This window comes from Oncorhynchus keta, chromosome 3, assembly GCF_023373465.1.
Source record: "Oncorhynchus keta strain PuntledgeMale-10-30-2019 chromosome 3, Oket_V2, whole genome shotgun sequence".
Lineage (NCBI taxonomy): Eukaryota > Metazoa > Chordata > Actinopteri > Salmoniformes > Salmonidae > Oncorhynchus > Oncorhynchus keta.
The window spans coordinates 11,332,654-11,351,804 of NC_068423.1; the positions used below are offsets into that span (position 1 = coordinate 11,332,654).

The 19,151-nt window shown below is 46.1% G+C and overlaps 1 protein-coding gene across 1 annotated transcript in view; it reads right to left on the reverse strand.

The window, feature by feature from the left end:
• dnah3 (dynein axonemal heavy chain 3) overlaps positions 1-19,151 on the reverse strand; it is a 50,659-nt gene continuing 31,508 nt past the window's right edge. Inside the window, exons 44-61 of the mRNA XM_035748658.2 lie at positions 17,780-17,936; positions 17,500-17,643; positions 16,918-17,277; positions 14,098-14,404; positions 13,758-13,923; positions 13,255-13,471; positions 12,421-12,603; positions 12,000-12,198; positions 9,167-11,308; positions 8,679-8,904; positions 8,258-8,502; positions 7,848-7,964; positions 7,552-7,709; positions 6,754-6,921; positions 5,276-5,418; positions 4,009-4,213; positions 3,689-3,826; positions 1-3,616 (exon numbers count right to left, since the gene is read on the reverse strand). Of these exons, the coding sequence (XP_035604551.1) occupies positions 3,263-3,616; positions 3,689-3,826; positions 4,009-4,213; positions 5,276-5,418; positions 6,754-6,921; positions 7,552-7,709; positions 7,848-7,964; positions 8,258-8,502; positions 8,679-8,904; positions 9,167-11,308; positions 12,000-12,198; positions 12,421-12,603; positions 13,255-13,471; positions 13,758-13,923; positions 14,098-14,404; positions 16,918-17,277; positions 17,500-17,643; positions 17,780-17,936 (5,629 nt within the window). The 3' untranslated portion in view covers positions 1-3,262. The remainder of the gene's footprint in view (positions 3,617-3,688; positions 3,827-4,008; positions 4,214-5,275; positions 5,419-6,753; positions 6,922-7,551; positions 7,710-7,847; positions 7,965-8,257; positions 8,503-8,678; positions 8,905-9,166; positions 11,309-11,999; positions 12,199-12,420; positions 12,604-13,254; positions 13,472-13,757; positions 13,924-14,097; positions 14,405-16,917; positions 17,278-17,499; positions 17,644-17,779; positions 17,937-19,151) is intronic.

Sequence of the window (19,151 nt, forward strand, 5' to 3'; positions counted from 1 at the left end):
TCGGGTTGAAAAATAAACTTAAGGATTTATTGAGTAAAGTGCATTAGAGTGCATACACACAACAAAGGTTTTATTCATTTACCACCACCTTCAGTTTATCAACTGTTACATTTGACTGATAGGAACAATGTCTTACTATAACCAGTTAAAGATTAGTAGGCTACTCTCTTTTAGTGGCTTTCCAGTTTTAAAGGTAATGTGCAACGACAAAAAATACATTTTCTGTCCTTGGTTGCAACACTCACTACTGAGTTCCATACTGCCTCTGGAAGCAACGTCAGCACACTAACTGTTAGTTGGGAGCTTCATGAAATGGGTTTCCATGACCGAGCAGCCGCACACAAGCCTAAGCTCACCGTGCGCAATGCCAAGCATCGGCTGGTGTGGTGTAAAGCTCACCGCCATTGGACTCTGGAGCAGGGGAAACGCGTTCTCTGGAATTCTGAATCACGCTTCACCATCTGGCAGTCCGACGGACTAATCTGGGTTTGGTGGATGCCAGGAGAATTCTACCTGCCCCAATGCATAGTGCCAACTGGGAAGTTTTAGTGGAGCAGAAATAATGGTCTGGGGCTGTTTTTTATGGTTCGGGCTTGGCCACTTAGTTCCAGTGAATGGAAATCTTAATGCTACAGCATACAATTACATTCTGGATGATTCGGTGCTTCCAACTTTGTGGCAACAATTTGGGGAAGGCCCTTTACTGTTTCCGCATAACAATGCCCCAGTGCACAAAGCGAGGTCCATACAGAAATGGTTTGTTGATCGGTGTGGAATAACATGACTGGCCTGCACAGAGCCAGTCAACCCCATCAAAACACCTTTGGGATGAATTGGAACGGCGACTGAGAGCCAGGCCGAATTTCCCAACATCAGTGTCTGACCTCACTAATGCTCTTGTGGCTGAATGGAAGCAAGTCCCCGCAGCAATGTTCCAAGATCTAGTGGAAAGCCTTCCCAGAAGAGTGGATGGAGGCTGTTATAGTGGCAAAGGGGGGACCAACTCCATATTAATGCCCATCATTTTGGAATGAGATGTTCAAGGAGCATGTGTTCGCATACTTTCGGTCATGTAGTGTATGTAAACACACCACCAGCCCTCTATGGTTTTTGAAACTGAGTAAACAGGTTAACTAGTTGGTTAATCGTTGCCCATGAAAGGAAGTTAGGCTAGCGAGCAAGCATTTTAGTCAGGTTGCCCAGGTCAACAAAAACTTAAAGCGTGTACTGTATGATAGAGTGACAGACCGTTTCGTCAACATGACAGAGAGGAGGATGGCATTGGTGTTTCTCTACAAGTCAACATGTTTTTTTCTACTGGCACACACACAAGCGTTATTTCTGTGGTTCCAAATCAAAGGTTGTTTTAGTACTCTGAAAATTGACATTTTAACTTGCTTGACCATGCTTTGGGTCATGTAACTGTTTGTTACATGCAATATGCTTTGTGGACTTCACCGGACATAGGGTGTTCTCCGACTTCGTGATGAAACAAAGGTGTGGTTCAATTTATTCTGCCACAGTCTTCTTATTGTCTCAGCCTTAGGCCTATATTTCACGGTGACATGGCATATGAACTAACAGGTTATAGCGCAAACAACGCAATTATCACAACACAGGTTGTAAATTGGCGTTTTTGTTTCTGGCTTGGCTTCCCCAGGGACTTTACCCACGCACCGCTACGGAAGGGGATCCATCTCTATGACCGCTAGCCTGGTACCAGTGTCTTTATCTAACATTCCACTACTTGTCATTACCAAAGAGACCCGCCTTTCGGCAATATTCAAATAGGAACGTTCCATCATTAATGAGCTCCCGGAGATCAGAGGATTCGATAACCTTCACAGCTATCATTCAATCACAATGTTTATGCAAATTAGACGGATAGGAAAACGTTCTAATTTAATTCATAAATTTGATTGGAAACACTCTAACGTTGGGCATTCTGATGTAATACATTTAATTGTGAACATAAACATTGGGCACAGGGAGCACAAAGGATTCCCGTTTATTGCACTTTTAAGTTTCCTAAAGTATCCCATCTTGACTCAATCTCTTATTAATATGAGAGGAGGGACAAATAATAGAACTGAAATGGCAACCTGGTCTCAGAGCATTTCTTATTATTCTGCATATAAATCCGAGACACTCCATTTATTAAGTATGTTATGTTTGGTACGGTTTCATAAGACAGATGGTTAAGACAAAAATGAAAGTAGGGTAGTTGGTCAGTGTGGATGGATGGGTATATAGCGCGAACGTCTAGCAACCCAAAGGTTGCGAGTTCGAATTTCATCACGGACAACTTCAGCATTTTAGCTAATTAGCAACTACTTGCAACTTTGTAACTACTTAGCGTGTTAAGTAACCCTTCAACCTTACTCCTAAACTTAACTATAAACCCTAGCTAACATTAGCCACCTAGCTAGAATTTGTAACGTATTAAACGGTTTGAAAATTCGTAACATATTGTACATATAGCAAATTCATAACATAATATGAATTGTAATTCGTAACATATCATATGAAATGGGTAATGGACAACCACAAACTAATACCTACCATACAAAATGTAACATATACTAAATAGAGTGTCTCGGATTTACATACAGAATAATAAAAAAAATGCTCTGAGACCAGGTTGCAACAAGCACAACAAATTCAAAAGTAAGCAATTTCATGATGATCAGCATATGTGCGAGCAATGACGACAGGTGCCAGTTTTGCGTTTCTTTCCTCTCATTAATGGGATGCAACTGAAGCAAACGTTGCTCGATTGACTAATATTTGACGTATCATCATTTCACTCTCATTATGGAGTCGTCTCTAGCCAATTTGAACAACATGATCTTGCATTGACACTAGTTCTCACCATGGAATTACCTCAGCAGGTCGTAACAGTTTTGTTTGTTGCCGTTCTTAAAATATATTGTGCCAAATTTGCCCCATCCATAACATTGTCATGGAAAATATTAATGTTGTTTCCAACAACCAACCAGCAACTGTGCTGTAAATCCGGCTGCATATTGAACATTGAGAGGCCAGTCTCTTTGGCAATGACAAGGAGTGTCAAGGAGTGGAATGTTAGCTAAAGAGACTGGTACACAGGCTATATGACAGCCTGTGCAATCTTTAAAAATATCAAGAAATCGAGTTGAAAATATCCAGCAAAGAAATCTGCCTTTAATAGCGATTTAAAAGGAGTGAGTTGGTTGTCTGTCTCTCATATCTAACATCCTGTATGATGTCTGCAGAGCTATGCCTAGTCATCCAGCTGGCACAGACAGGCCACCCCGCGGTTGATCCAATGTTTCTGTGGCCGGTCGGAGGGAAGCTCGATAGGCATTACGTAGTTGGTTGAGTGGCCCGTGGTGGACAGGGTTCCGCGCCGGGCACTGGTCTTGTACACAGGACACACGTAGATGTTCTCATGCAGGAACTTTGACATCTCCCCTGGCCTGAGCCAGATGATGGGCAGGGGGTCGAAGAGGATCTTGGGGAGGGACTCTCCTATGACCATCTTCTCCCGGTCCCAGCGTGCCCCTTCCAGGAAGAACCCCTTCACGTAGGCCCCATCATCTGGCTTGTTCTCCATTTGGGTCTCTTGCTTGGTCACCTGATAGAGACAGGGAAGTCATGCCATGCATTCACTGGACACAAAGATGAGGTTAACATTGTACTCCCTTACCTCAAATTCAAAGCCGATGAAGTCGATGGGGATGGTATACTTTCGGGCAAAGTTCTGAGATACTCCCGTGAGGAAGGACTGAGTAAAGTAGAACCCAGAGAGCCAAAAGACTGGTGGTGGCCCATTGTTGATCCAGTCCTGTCAAACACACAGCCCAACTCCCATGCATCAGTATTTGTGTCTTTCAGAAGTATCAGTTTCACAGGAAACAAAATCCCTGTCCTCAAAACAACTTTAATTGAACATACAAACACATTTGAATGTGTATAGTTGGGGTTGAGCAGCTCAGTACCCTCACTCTCTTGGCGATCATAACTGACCTGTAGAAACTTCAGCCTGGCGAGGAGGTCGGACACGTAGCTGCCCAGAGGCTTCAGAGACGGGTAGGACTTGGCCGACCACATGGTCGGCACCTTGCCCACCACCATACTGTTGAAGACGTTCTCCAGCTCAGAAGACATCACCACCTGACCCTTGAGTGCCTTTCCAATGTTTATCAGACTGATGCGTACCACCTGAGTTAACCTGAGGGGGTCAAAGCATCATTATCAGCATGTTATGAACACATAATTGCTAAGCCCAAATTCCCCATAGCCAAAAAGGCATGTAATGATTGTGTAGTAATGACAGTCTGTACACAGAATACAAATCAACTGCTTATAGTGGTCATTAAATGTGGGACTAGTGTTGTAAAACTACCGGTAATTTACCGAATCTATTGATACCTATGGCAAAGTTGGTAATTTATACTTAAATAACTTCTAGTGGATAAACCATATGGTTCAAGAGAAAATAGCTTAATTAATGAAAAAAGTATCTAAACAACAATGAAACTCTACCAACTATAGACTTTTTTTCAAAACTGCCACCAGTTTGGCGCCACAATATTTACAACAAAGACTAATTGACATAGTAAAATAAGTAACCGTGTATAAAAATGTAAAGGATATTTCATACTGAAACCCTTTTATTAAACACCAATGTTATTGACTGAGTTGATGGGATATATTTAGGATAATGTTTAACAGCTTTGTCATTCTATTTTAAAATCATCTTATTTCATAGATATTACATGTGATGAAAATTCCATGTAGATAATAGACAGAGAATACTGCACATTCAAAACCGATTAGTGCTGGAGGCAAAATGCTAAACTGGAGAAACAGGGAAAGAAAGTCTCTGCACACTTCCAGTCAGATGCCCATTTATTTGAATAAAGGCTGAGCTTTCAGTCAGTCGACCTTCATCAGAGCATATCTCCACAAACAATAGTGAGACAGATAAGGCCACACAGAGGGCCAGAGATAATTACAGACACCTGTGATAATCTGAAGTATCCAAAAAGGCCACTAGTTGTAAACGTGATAAAGTCTATAAAATCATTGAACATTACCAGTAATATACCCTCCCTTTGCAACCCTATGTGGGACACAAAACATTTTACTTTGCTTTTAATCAATTGACCATAAGACTACAATTACTATGGCCAGATGTAGAGTAAGTATTTTATGAGTGCATTCATTGTGTCCGTTTGAAACGCTACACTTCCTGACCCCCTGTTTCTTTATTCCAGATCATGATATTTACCTGTTGAAGCGGATCAGTTCCTGTCTCAGCACAGTGTTCATGGACTCCTCATACATCACTGGGTATTTGTTAATCACCATCTGGATGTCAAAGTCTGCTGGCAGCTTGGACAGGATGTCTTCCGCAAGCTCATCAACCACTTCCTGTAGTAATCAAAGAGATATAACTACCAGTATAATAAATTCAAAACAATTTAATCTTTTGTACAGAGCTGACATATCAGGGCTTGTTCTGAGGCATCACAACGTCTTATCCACATAAAGTGCCGGTCTGTGAGAATGTACAGGTTTTGATCACACAGAGAAGTGTCCAGTAGAGGTGAATATTTTCCTGGTATTTTACAAATGTTCCATCCTGAGAATAAATCACTTTTCTCCAAGGTAGTAAAAAACCGGAAGTGTCATTAAAAAGCGTTATAAAGCATATAAATAAGCCTCTCTCTGGATTTGATTAGAGCTTTGATTTAAAACAATCAGCCCTGATGCTACCTGAGACTGATGAGATGCATTACATCCACTTTATGAGCCCTACATTAAAGACATTTAATAATCCCAAACTCAGAAAAGCCCAAATGATTGTGCCGTCAGCAAACAAGAGCTTCCGTCCCTCGTCGAATTGATATAAGAAATGCGAGAAAAAGTAATGTCCAGCAAGCTACTCTAGTCTAGCTTTTCCTGCACGGGACTCCCAAGAGCTAAGGGGCGTTTTTTAAGGAGAGAGGCCAGCAGAGCAGAGGTGCGTGCGTATTGCGCAAGAGACACAAGTTAGAAGCTTATTATGCATAACCCGTCATTAATTAGCTGAATATAAGGCTAATACTGAATTGAATGTAATACCTGAAAGAGGTAGGCTATGACATCTATATATAGGGCTATATATCAATCTAGAACAGGATTACCTATTTTGGATGCGATTTGAATGGAGTTGATGGAGGCAGAGAAAGACTGCGTGAGATAGCTCGCACTTGTATTGATTTAAAGCCACGATATTCAAGTGTTGTTTTTTTAAAACTCTGCAGCTTCAATTTTTAAAAACTCATCTTTACAATTAAGAAATAAGGTGACCCCCGAAAGCCAGGTGGAGATGGGTCAATTAGATACGCATTCGGTCTTTATCTTTCTGTATTATAGGCTTTGCTGCAGCAAATGCAGGTTTACCTGTCACAAGAAAATGACCATGATGAGATGATAGGTCTACATGCATTGTGAGCATCGCTTCATACTGAGATGGGCTGTCTGTCCCCACCCTGAGCGTTGGTGATTCATCATGCAGAAGCCATAGAGAAGCCAGATTTAGACTTTGCATATAATTTAACAGTTCCATTTCACGCCTTGCTGTTCATGTAAATAATTTATAATTTACCGGTTTCTCACAGTTATTTATCCTGGGTAAAGGGAGTGGTTTTGGACAGTAAATCCCGGTAAATCTCAGTAACCGGGTTCCCGCCATTCAACCCTAGTGTCCACTGTCCAACTAACCTGAGGGGATTTAGCCCCGCCTCCAGTCTGCCTGGGAAGTGTCAGCAGCACTCCATCCAGCAGCTGATTGGTCTCCTGGTTGTCCTTGGTGATGTCAGCATTGCTGTGGAGTCCAAACACGCCAGGTTCCGCCGCGATGGGTAGGTTGCGGATGTAATCAACATAGGTCTTGAAAAGACAAACAGTACAAATTTGTTCAAATCCAATAAAAATGTACTTGTCACATGCTTCGTAAACAACAGGTGCGGACTAACAGTGAAATGCTACTTTACAGGCCCTTCCCAACAATGCAGAAAGAAAGAAGAGAGAGAAATGATAGAAAAGTAAAACACTTAATAATAAAAGTAATAGATACACAATGAGGAACAATAACGTGGCTATATACAAGGGGTACCAGTACCGAGTCCATGTGCAGGGGTACGAAGTGACAGTAAACAGTAGCAGCACCGTATGTGAAGAGCAAAAAGGGTCAATGCGGATAGTTCAGGTAGCTATTTGTTGAACTATTTCACAAATTATTTAGCAGTCTAAATGCCAATTAATGCTTGACCTGGCAATGTGGTCCAGAGGCTCCAGACAGAGGGTGTGACAAAATCTAAGCAGATACCAGTAGACTGCCCCTAACCACAGATCTAGGATCAGATCACTCTATCCCCAATGCACTTCCTGACCCCTGAATCATTAAGGCGACAACAAATATCTGAACCTTAAGGGCAACTCTATAAAAATATCATCGTCTATGGATATGACAGTCCGCCATCTTGTATGATAAAGATAGGATGGAGGTGACAGTAGTACCTGGTACGGTCCGTGAGGGGGGATATAGTACATGTCTCCCTCACATACGTGGTAGCCCTCCTGCTCTATCAGCTCCCTGCTGTAGAAGATGGACAGGAGAGACACCAGCAGACGCCTGTCCTTGTCGTCCGTCACCCTGCCACCGTAGTTACACTCACCTGAAAGAGAGAGAAAATGTGTCTGTCTTCCACTAGTTCAGAGAATGAAACAGAGAATGAACCTCTTTTATTGCTATGTGATACAGTCTCTCTCTTCCTCTATACCAATCCACACAGCTGTGTCTGTGAGAGCCTCACCAGTTAGGTAGGAGAGGGCCTCCAGAGGAATCTCCTCGTACTCATCCAGGAACATCTGGATCTGCGTCATACTGATCCTCAGGTCAGACTCATTGAACTCATACGGGATATTCCAACCTTGGGGTGAAATGCAAAAAAAAAAAGACAAGATTTGACCCTTTAACTCAAGTTATAAGAGAGGATATTCAATGTGGTGACATTATTCGTTCATCATGACGTATACTGGAGGAAAATGTGTTTCCCCAGAGAGAGAGAGAGAGAGAGAAGGAACAACAAAGGTATTGGATGAGGGAAAACACCAAAAAACAATTTCAGTGACTGGAAGGGACTGAGAAGGGGAGAACATTTTGTTTTAAGAAAAAAGGGGTAAAAAGAAACAAAAGAGAATCATAGAAGAGTGTTAGTCTCACCTAGAGGTCCGAAGGTCCTCCTCTCCTGCACCAGAGCATGAAAAAAGCAGAGACCAAACAGCAGCTTCTGCCACGCCTCCTGTTTCTTGGAGCTGTTGAAGAAGGCGGGGTCGGAGATGGGGTCGCTGACGTAGGAGCGGAACAGGTTGGCCCTCATCCCCTTGGGCGGCTCGTTGGTCATCTTCACCCCGTTCTGCAGGATGCTGACTGGGAACTTGTCAGACGGGTAACTGGTCAACCACAACCTGTGGAGTTAGCAATGATAGCGTTAGTTTACTTTGTTGCTCTTGGTTTTATTTGTAGGCAATACAAATGTATAGGATCATAAGTAACCAGAGTATTACAACCAGGGTATTACAAATCAACTGCCTGGCCAATGGCTATAATAGATAAAAACTCCCCCTGCCCTGCAACGGCTGACCTAAAGGTGGGGTTGGTGTTTTCGGGGGTGATGCCCTCCTCACAGATCCTCTCCAGGGCGGGCATCCAGCTGGTGCACAGATGACAGTTCTGTAGCACCACCCAGGTGCCATCCTTGATGGCAGCATTGATCATCAGGGCTGCGATGGGCCCCTGGCCCTGGCCCAGGGAGATGGTCTGGGTTTTACTGCCCCCCATTTCAAGGTCGTCAGCAAACTTTAGCAGACCTGGAGACCAAAGGAACATTTAAGTACTGGTGTGAACTTTTGAGCACTCAAAAATCCAATCAGATGTGACCTATTGTATAACAGATGTATGTAAAGTTGGTTAAAGACTAGTTTAGTTTCTTATTATTTCTGAATAATTTCTTAATGCATCATAATTCAATAAGTTAAGTGAGCAGGACACAAAAAAACAAATAAATATCCATAACCTAAGTTAAAAGTACAGAATACAGCTCAGTAGTCACAGGTATCTCTAATTAATTACCCGCAGTGGGATCAGATCCTGGAGAGAGCACAAAGATGAGAGGAGAACAGCAGTTGGAGTCGTTGTAACTCCCGGCCAGGTCGAAGGTCGGGGGCTCAATGTAGCTGCGCCCCATGTTGTCCACAATGAACTCTTGCACCGCCGGAACCAGCTTGTCCGGCCTGAAGCAGCGCAGCACCACCATGCGATGCATCCCCACCAGAATCCTCCAGCTGTCAGGCAGCTGCTCCTCGTGAGGCTTCCCCGAATCGTAGATCTTCTTCCACTTGGGAATGTTGTCTCGGACGTGCTCGAAGAGACCTTCTAAGTTTGGCAGCTTGGATGCTCTTACGATTTCTGACCAGGACTTGTCGGAGAGCCACTCAGGAGCGGGGTTGGGGTCGGGGTTGTCCAGAGTAATGCCACCGGTGAGGAGGAAGCGCCAGATGGTGTCGTCCACCTGGCCCTTGCCTTGCATGATGCCCACAGTGAGGAGCAAGGAGAAGAGCAGCTTGTCCTTCTCAAAGAGTGATCGGCACACGTTGTTATAGATGCTGATGGTGAAATGCTCCACAATGTTCTCGATGCGGGTGGCCAGGTCGTCGCTCTTCAAGCTCTGGGCGATGGACTGCAGGTAGAGGTTGATGAACCAGGTGAGCGAGTACTGGTACATGGGCTCTATGTTGGCCAGCTCCGAGATGCAGAAGAACAGGATGGACGAGTGCTCGGCCACAGGCCGGTAGCCCATGCGAGTGTCGTCAATCTCCTTCTCTGTGACACTAGCAATCTTCTGCTTCTCAGAGATCTCCTCGGACAGCACCTTGGAGGAAGACAGGACCTTGATGGCTGTTTCGTCTTCTAGGATGTTACCCTCTGAGGAAGACAGGATTTTGAGGATTTTATCCTCAATCTCCTTCAGCTGCTTGTTGTTGGCGGCACTCTCCAGGATCAGCTGGTTCTTCTTCTCTTCTAGTTCTGGTTTCTCCTTGGCGGCCATGATGCCCAGAAGCTGGTCCTCCAAACCCAGTGGGGTGATCATGAAGTTGAGCAGGCAGACTTTAACCGCCACCTCAGGAAGGTAGTGAGGGCTTCTCAGGCTGGTGGTCATGTAGAAGAGGAAGTCTTTGGAGTACTCCACAATGTTCTCTCCTAGTTTCATGTACTCCACACCTTGTTGTCTGAAGGTCTGTTTCAGCAGTACTGGTTCCAGTACTGCATCAAGTTCTTCTCCAACGTTCTCCAGCAAAACAGGGGTGCCGAACGAGATGGAGTTCTCCAGTGTTCTCACATAGTTGCCGTCTGACAGCTTGATGACGGCCAGCTTGTTGGCCTTCTCCATGTTCTTGATCCACTTGTTGGCCTGGCCCTGCGGGTCGATCATGAGGGGCCAGCGGCGTGAGTTGGACACGATGATGCCGTTGTCAGTGGAGAAGGAGTCGACGGGCAGGCCGGCAATCTGCCATGCGCGGATAGACACCTGGTTGCCAAGGGTGTTGCTGAGGGTGAAGTCCTCGGAGCATGGTACCTTCTTGGCCTGGCAGAGCAGATGCCACTCCCGCTGGCACTCCACACGGTAGTCCACGGTGAAGGCCCCCAGGTAGGACACAGTGCCGGAGGAGAGGAGCACATCGCCTGTCAGGTTGGTGTACCTGATCCCCAGCAGCCGGGCAGCCTCCGTCCACCTGTCCTTCTCCCCACCCAGCCCTCCAATCAGCTGCTCTGCCCTGATCAACTTCTGGGAGCACAGCTCAATGTTTTCTTCCAGGTCTTTCTTTTTGTTGCACATGGCCTCAAACGTGTCGTTCAGGTCCTGGAGCTTGTCCACCACCTCCTTCAGCTCAGCTCTCTTCACTGACAGCATCTGCATCTGCACCCCAAGCTCGTCCTCAGCCTCCTTCAGCTTCTCTATCTTGGGGGCCACCACTTTGGACACACGCTCGTACACCTCCATGGCCCGTACCCACTTACAAAGGCCCTCACAGGCAGAGGAGACGTTCTTGATGATGGAGGGCTGGAACTCGGGGTTGTCGATGAATTTGTCGCGGATCTTCTTGATGTTGGCGGCAGCGATGTTGTCTTTGTCATAGGCTTTGAGGTTCTCCAGGAACTTCATGTCTCCCAGGAGCTTTTTGGAGGGGCCCCAGAAGTCCTCAATCATCTTACCTGTAACACAAATATTCAAACATAGAAAAAAGACATAATTAAGCCCATGTTCTTTCAAACATATTTACAGAAAAGTATCTGCTTTCATGCTTTCATCTGTGTAATTTAATATTACATAAATTATCAGTTTGATGATAAACATTTAAAGTAGGACATATACAGTACATCAAAAAAATGTACATTATTATTATTTTTTTTAAATTTTACCCCTTTTTCTCCCCAATTTCGTGGTGCCCAATTGTTTTTAGTAGCTACTATCTTGTCTCATCGCTACAACTCCCGTACGGGCTCGGTAGAGACGAAGGTTGAAAGTCATGCGTCCTCTGATACACAACCCAACCAAGCCGCACTGCTTCTTAACACAGCGCGCATCCAACCCAGAAGCCAGCCGCACCAATGTGTCGGAGGAAACACAGTGCACCTGGCAACCTTGGTTAGCGTGCACTGCGCCCGGCCCGCCACAGGAGTCGCTGGTGCGCGATGAGACAAGGATATCCCTACCGGCCAAGCCCTCCCTAACCCGGACGACGCTAGGCCAATTGTGCGTAGCCCCACGGACCTCCCGGTCACGGCCGGTTGCGACAGAGCCTGGGCGCGAACCCAGGGTCTCTGGTGGCACAGCTGGTGCTGAGTACATTTCAATTTGATAAAACAATATTAGTGTCTTCTTTACAATGCAATGAGTGCTTACCTGAGCCACCAGGATCGGGCTTCCTCTCTGGCTTGATGCCTTTCATGATGCAGATGGACTCCATGACCAGTTTGACCAGACCTGGAGGGTTTGACATGGACTTGACCACTGTGATGTCTGAGGGTTTCAGGGTGTCCAGAGCTGACAGGGCAGCCTCAAGGGCAGGCATGGCCTCCGCCAGGTCACCCTCACACTCATCCTGAACACAAACAGCAGGCAGTCATTCACTTTTAATATAGAAACTACTGTCATATGTCAACATTTTCTTCCTTGCTGGCAGTTCTAATATTACAGATACCAAGCTAATTGGAATTGGAATGTGCAGCGCCAAATATGTAATTTACAGTATATCGTCTTTATAATTCTAGTGTGAGTCGATCTGAATGATACAAGGTGTTGTAAAGTGACAGTGTAGACGTACCTTTATAGCTTTGGCTGCTGCAGCTGCGTCGTTGGCAACCTTCTCGTCTGCCAACACCAGCTCTTTCTTAGCATCCACCACTACTGTCTCCTTCTCAATGTTGACCATCATCTTATCTGTCTCAGCTGATGTCTGGATCAGCTCTGGCTGCAGGGCGGTCAGCTCCTCCTGCATTATCGATACCTGTGGAGCCAACATGGAGTGGAGTCATTCAGATGGAAGGGGCAGAGTGTTTAAGGCTTTTATCATAATTTTAGTCAATTTAGGGACTTTACAATGTGAGTTTTTGCTCTTTGTATTGATTAATTAGGCTTTATTGTACGTTAAAGGGTTAAAGCTGCAATATGTAACTTATTCACGTAGAAATGTGAGTTATAGATTTGCAATTCTCATTGAAAGCAAGTCTAAGAAGCGATATCTGTTCTATTGTGTGTTATTTCTATGCTTCCATTCCTAAGTTTTGTTTAAACATATTTTACGTTCAGTTTTGTACACCAGCTCCAAACAGCTGAACATTTTTGCTATGGAATTTTTTGTTATGGAAAATACATTTCACAGTGTTTAGATGGTACAATGATTCTCTACTCTATACTTGTTTTGTCACATAAACAGAAATTCACATTTTAGCAACAATGAAAATGGTGGACCAATTTCTGCACAGTGCATCTTTAAGACGGGACACCGAGGCCTCATAATTCCCACAATGGGGATTGTTCTGCCAATCACATGTCAAAATAGGCCATAGTTATCTGTTAACTCTGTACCAAAGCATTGTAACTCAGCAAATAGAAATGGGCCTTATGTAAGTAGACTTAGTTGACTAAACTATCCTACCTGAGATGCAGCAAAGTACAGTTTCTCCAGACCCACAATGTAGCGGTTTCTCTGAGTGTCCACCTCACTCCTCTTGGAGTTGAGCAGGACCTTGTATGTGAGAATGAGCTCCAGGTAGGATGTGGGCGTCACATAGTTGTGTCTCCTGAGTTGAGAGAAGTACCTCTCGGACAAACCTCCCACGCTCTCCTGGAAGGTTTTACACATCTCCACCACACTGAGAGACACACAAATCACTGACTTGGTAAAACAAATCCATGAAATGGATGTCACAATAAATTGACAAGAAGGGTCAAGCTCATATACATTTCCATCAAGTGTGTGGTCATCAATTTGCAGAAAGCTGAAGAGAAATTGAATATTAAGTACCTAGTCTGTTGACTATTAGCTAGTCCAGTAGCCTACCATAGATTACTAGCAGCCTAGCAGCTAATAGCTATTTCGTACCTTGTAGCTAGAGAGAGACACTCTAGCTGGATGTTATGAGTGTATCAGTTTCTTACTGTAGCCTGACGTTGTCCTCCAGCTCCACGTCCTCCAGGAACTTGTTGGCCACCATCTCCAGAGCGTCTTTAGGCCAGGCCTGAAACCAGTCGATGGTGCAACAGTTGATGAGGGAGGGGAACATCCTTAACCGGTTTCGGAAGGCGTCCCCAATCGGGCTCATTGCTATTCCAAAGACAAACACCATCACTATTTGGACATGAAGACTCTTAAAGCAAGGTAACTCTAAAAGCCAAAATGGATGTGGGATTGAAATCATCACAATTACCAGTAAGGAGATTAAGTATGGGGGGTAACCTGGTAATAATACTAAATGTATGAAATGTTGAAGGTACCCACCGAGCACAATGTGAAGGTTTGCCTTGACACGCTCGATGAAGAAGTTGTACATGGAGAGTGGCGTGGCGTCGATCTTCTTGCCCTCCATGCGTGCGATGCCCTGTACCTTGTCGATGATGTCGGCGCGCTCGTCGGCTGGGAAGATGTTGGGCACGTCGCCTGTGTTGAGCAGCATGTTGATGTCCTCCACAAAGGTCTCATCCTTGATCTGGCTGTCATTGAACAGGAACACCATGTTCTTGCCCTGCAGGCCCGCCTTCAGCATCAACCGCTTTAGGTCGTCGCGCCACTCTGACACTCCGTAGTTCTTGGTGAATAAATGAATTCATGATTTGGACTTATGGACTTTCATGGACTTTATCAGACGGGTAAATGAATGGGTAGGACTGACTGTACTTTGGTCACTAAAGGCACTTAACATACAATCCAAATGGGAATAGATATAATACATACAATATACAAATGGAAACCATCATCAAGACTACACAAGATACGTAGCCTAATTAGCATGACCTCAAAAGTCGAAGAAAACCCTTACAGTTACCATGAGTACTTCTCAGAACCTTCTTTTCAAACCCCCAAACTCCCTCTGGCCCTGGGATTTAGAGACAAACTTTGTTACTTCTTACAGCTGAGGTAAACTACCAACCCCCAACCTCAGTCTGTGTCTATTGTCCTGATGCAGAAGGCCACTTCACACCTATGTGTTAGGGACCAGGTTGCCAGGGAACAGAGTCAGCTGACCCGGTCAGCCAATCAGTGGTCTAGCCTGGAGTTGCCACCAAACACGATGCCACAACGGGCCTCCCTTCACACGCCCAGGCTGGCAACAACCTGGTCTCCACAGCTCCCGTCGCCAGTCCTCAACCAGAACCCCACTCAGTCCCATCCAATGCGCTCCAGTCAGCCAACCCAACGACAGAGGTTCAGCCAGACCAGAGACAGCGAGTGCCCGAGCCTGTCCTGTGACGGCCACTGAGGCCCGAGTTGTCCCAGAAGCCGGCCGAGCTCCACTCCACACCCCAGCCGGTGCCAATACGAGCAGCATCTGAGCAAGACAAGCCGCTGCCAGTGTTGCAGCCTGCCGTGAGACCAACAGAGCCCAAGGAAGTCGAGACGTTGCCAGAGCTGGTGGTCCTTCTGTAGCTCAGTTGGTAGAGCATGGCGCTTGTAACGCCAGGGTAGTGGGTTCGATTCCCGGGACCACCCATACGTAGAATGTATGCACACATGACTGTAAGTCGCTTTGGATAAAAGCGTCTGCTAAATGGCATATATATATATAGAGCTGCAGCCCGACCAGCAACCACCAGCACTCAAGCCTACTCCACCTCTACCTGCATACTGCCAGTCGGATCTGCAGCCACCGGTGCCTGAGTCATTACCACAACCGAAACCTGAGGACACACTCCTTCTAGTGTCTCTCCTGGACCAGCCATCACCGGACTCAACTCCATTGCTGGTCCCTACACTGCCTGCTGCCCTTGCAGACCTGCTTGGCCTGAGCCTGACGCCCAAGCCGACTCGTCAGACAGAGTCCCAGTCGACGTCCCATCCAGCACTAGAGCCTCCAGCACCATGTCCTCTGGACCTGCAGTCAGCTGACCTGACACACTATCTGGTCTCAGTATCCACTGCCGTTCTCGAGAACCAGTCAAGCCCTGAACTGGGCGCATCGCCAGACCCAGCACTGGGTCCGCTACCCGGCCCTGTCCTGGACCCACCGGCCGACTCAGCTCCAGTCCTGGGTCTGCCATCTATTCTTGTCCCAGAATCAACACCATTGTCTAACCCAGCGCCAGTCCTGCCACTATGGCTCTCATCGGCCCATGTGGGCAGAAAACGCCACTGCCAGACCCACAACCAGCACTGAGTCTGAGGCTTCATACCACCCTCAGGACACCGCCTAATCCGGTGGCAACCCTGGATCTACCGCCCGGACCAGATCTAGGCCTTCCTCTGGGTCCGGAACTGGATACACATCCTGCCCCCTTGGGAGAGCCACCACCCAACCAGCATTCTTGCCCTGAAGATGCCTGGCCCACCTCGTTGGGATGATCTCCTCCACCAGCCTGGACACCTCCAGCAGCACCGGCATGGACCCCCCTGACTCCTTCTAGACTGCCCAGCCTCACAGACCCTATGAGCACCTTGTCCCTCACTGCCCGCTCCTTCCATTCCACTGAAAGTGTGGCGACATTTTGGGGTGGCTGTAGAAAACTGTTACAGTTTCCCATGAGTACTTCTCAGAACCCTCTCTCTGGCCCTGGGACTTTGTGACTTATTTTCTGACTTCTTACAGCTAAGGTAGGCTACCAACCCCTTGACCTCAGCCTGAGTATTTTGTCCTGCTGCAGAAGACCCTTCAAACCTATGTGCTAGGGACCAGGTTGCCAGGGAACAGAGTCAGCTGACCCAGTTAGCCAAAGTGCCTGGTCAGGGGTTGGAGACCCAAGCCTGCCATTGAACTCTTTAGTTGTTTCCAGGAGGGCAGGTTGAGACAACCTCTATAAACTCCTGTTCTCCAGCTCAACACATCTGAACTCTTTCCAAATGGAAAATCCTTCTTCTGGACTCAATGACTGGTGTTTAGAGTGTTGTTGACCATTAACCACTACACCACTATCACTACCACTACCACCTGCTCTGTAAAGTCATGTGTCTGTTTGGGGTGACAATAAAGTGTGGATTGTATCCCTGTCTCCTGCTGGTCATTATCAGTCCTCTTACCTATATATTTAAACCGGCACCTCTATCGGAGACCAGCACGCTATTTTTCACTAAGCACATTAACCTTCATAGTTTTCTTGATCCAGTTACCTTGGTTAGCTCAATCTGGAAGAGGTCGTAATCGTTGATGAAGGTGCCTAGCTTGGTGGCGCTCTGCCGTCCTGAGCCCCCGATGCCCACCAGGAGAAGATGCCCGTTGTCCTGCTTGAGCACACGGCAGATACGCGAGATGTGCTCGATGGCAAACTTGAACATGACGAGGGACATGGGTGCCTTGCTGATGTTGTTGAACTCGTCCAGGTAGTAGTCCATGACGTTGGTCAGAGCGTGCAGGTCGGTGATCTCGTCGTAGGCCTTGGCATCCGAGTCGGGCTTGGCGTAGTCTCCAAAGAACAGGCTGCGGATTGTCTCGTCCACAACCTTGCCGCTAGGCGTCAGGTGGGACAGCAGCTACATACAACAGGGGGCAGTAGAATGGATTTAGAGTAAATAACATGTGCATTGCCCTTGAACTAGTAACCATTAGACTAAGTTCAATTCAGTCCCTTAAAATAAATCCCACATACACCAATGCAGAAGCCTGACAGAAGATACATGGTAAATCTTCGAAAGGTAATGATCATCCAAGAATGAAGAACTGTGAATGTATAAAAAGGGTCATGTGGAACTTACCTTATCCATGGTCTGCTTGAAGTAGCCGGAGGTTCTCTCCTTGACAATGTTGAAGAATGTCTCTCTGTCCTCGTTGTCGATGAGGCGGTCGTAGAACACACGGTAGACCTCATGGATCCACAGGCGGATCAGCTTGTCTCCCTCCTGCTCACACAGAAACAGATCATACATAAATGATATATATATATATTTGTATCTTTATAAGGTAAATTATTTAGTAAAACATTTATATAAACATGTATATAAACGTTAACTATGAGCTGTTGTCGTCTGGCCTTGCCTGGAGGTGCGTGGGTGGGCTGAGCAGCACCCCGCGGATTACCCTGGCAAAGTCCCTGAGGTTGAAGATGTAGTGGGACTTGGAGGGAGTGGGCAGGAAACTCTCCATGGCATCCTGATAGACAGCCATGGTGGCCTGCACCATGATCTTCCCCAGTCTGGACACACAGACAACATACAGTGCATTCGTAAAGTATTCAGACCCCTTGATTTTTCCACATTTTGTAATGTTATAGCCTTATTATAAAATGTATTAAATAGCTTTTTTCCCCTCATCAATCTACACACAATACCCCATAATGACAAAGCAAAACCTCTGGCTCCGGCTGGGCCACTCAAGGACATTCAGAGACTTGTCCCGAAGCAACTCCTGCGTTGTCTTGGCTGTGTGCTTAGGGTCGTTGTCCTGTTAGAAGGTGAACCTTCGACCCAATCTGAGGTCCTAAGCGCTCTGGAGCAGGTTTACATCAAGGATCTCTCTGTACTTTGCTCTGTTCATCTTTCCTCGATCCTGACTGTTATTCCAGTCCCTGCCACTGAAAAACATCCCCACGGGATGATGCTGCCACCAAAATGCTTCACCGTAGGGATGGTGCCAGGTTTCCCCCCGACGTGACGCTTGGCATTCGGGCCAAAGATTTCAATCTTGGTTTCATCAGACCAGAGAATCTTGTTTCTCATGTTCTTAAAGTCCTTTAGGTGCCTTCTGGTAAACTCCAAGTGGGCTGTCGTGCCTTTTACTGAGAAGTGGCTTCCGTCTGGCCACTCTACCATAAAGGCCTGATTGGTGGAGTGCTGCAGAGAGGTTTGTCCTTCTGGAAGATCCTCCAATCTCTACAGAGGAAATCTGGAGCTCTATCAGAGTCACCTCCCTGACCAAGGCCTGACCAAGGCCTTTCTGACTCGATTGCTCAGTTTAGCCGGGTGGCCAGTTCTCGGTGTTTCCAAACTTCTTCCATTTAAGAATGATGGAGGCCACTGTGTTCTTGGGGACCTTCAAAGCTGCAGAAATGTTTTGGTACCCTTCCCCTGATCTGTCCCTCGACACAATCCTATCTCGGCGCTCTACGGACAATTCATTCAACCTAATGGTTTGTTTTTGCTCTGACATGCACTGTCAACTGTGGGACCTTATATAGACCGGTGCGTGCCTTTCTAAATCATGCCCAATCAATTGAATTTACCACAGGTGGACTCCAATCAAGTTCTGGAAACATCTCAAGGATGATCAATGGAAACAGGATGCACCTGGTCTCAATTTGAAGTTTCATAGCAAAGGGTCTGAATACTTATGTAAATAAGTTATTTCTGTTTTTTTAAATCTACAAACCTGTTTTCGCTTTGTCATTATGGGGTATTGTGTGTAGATTGAT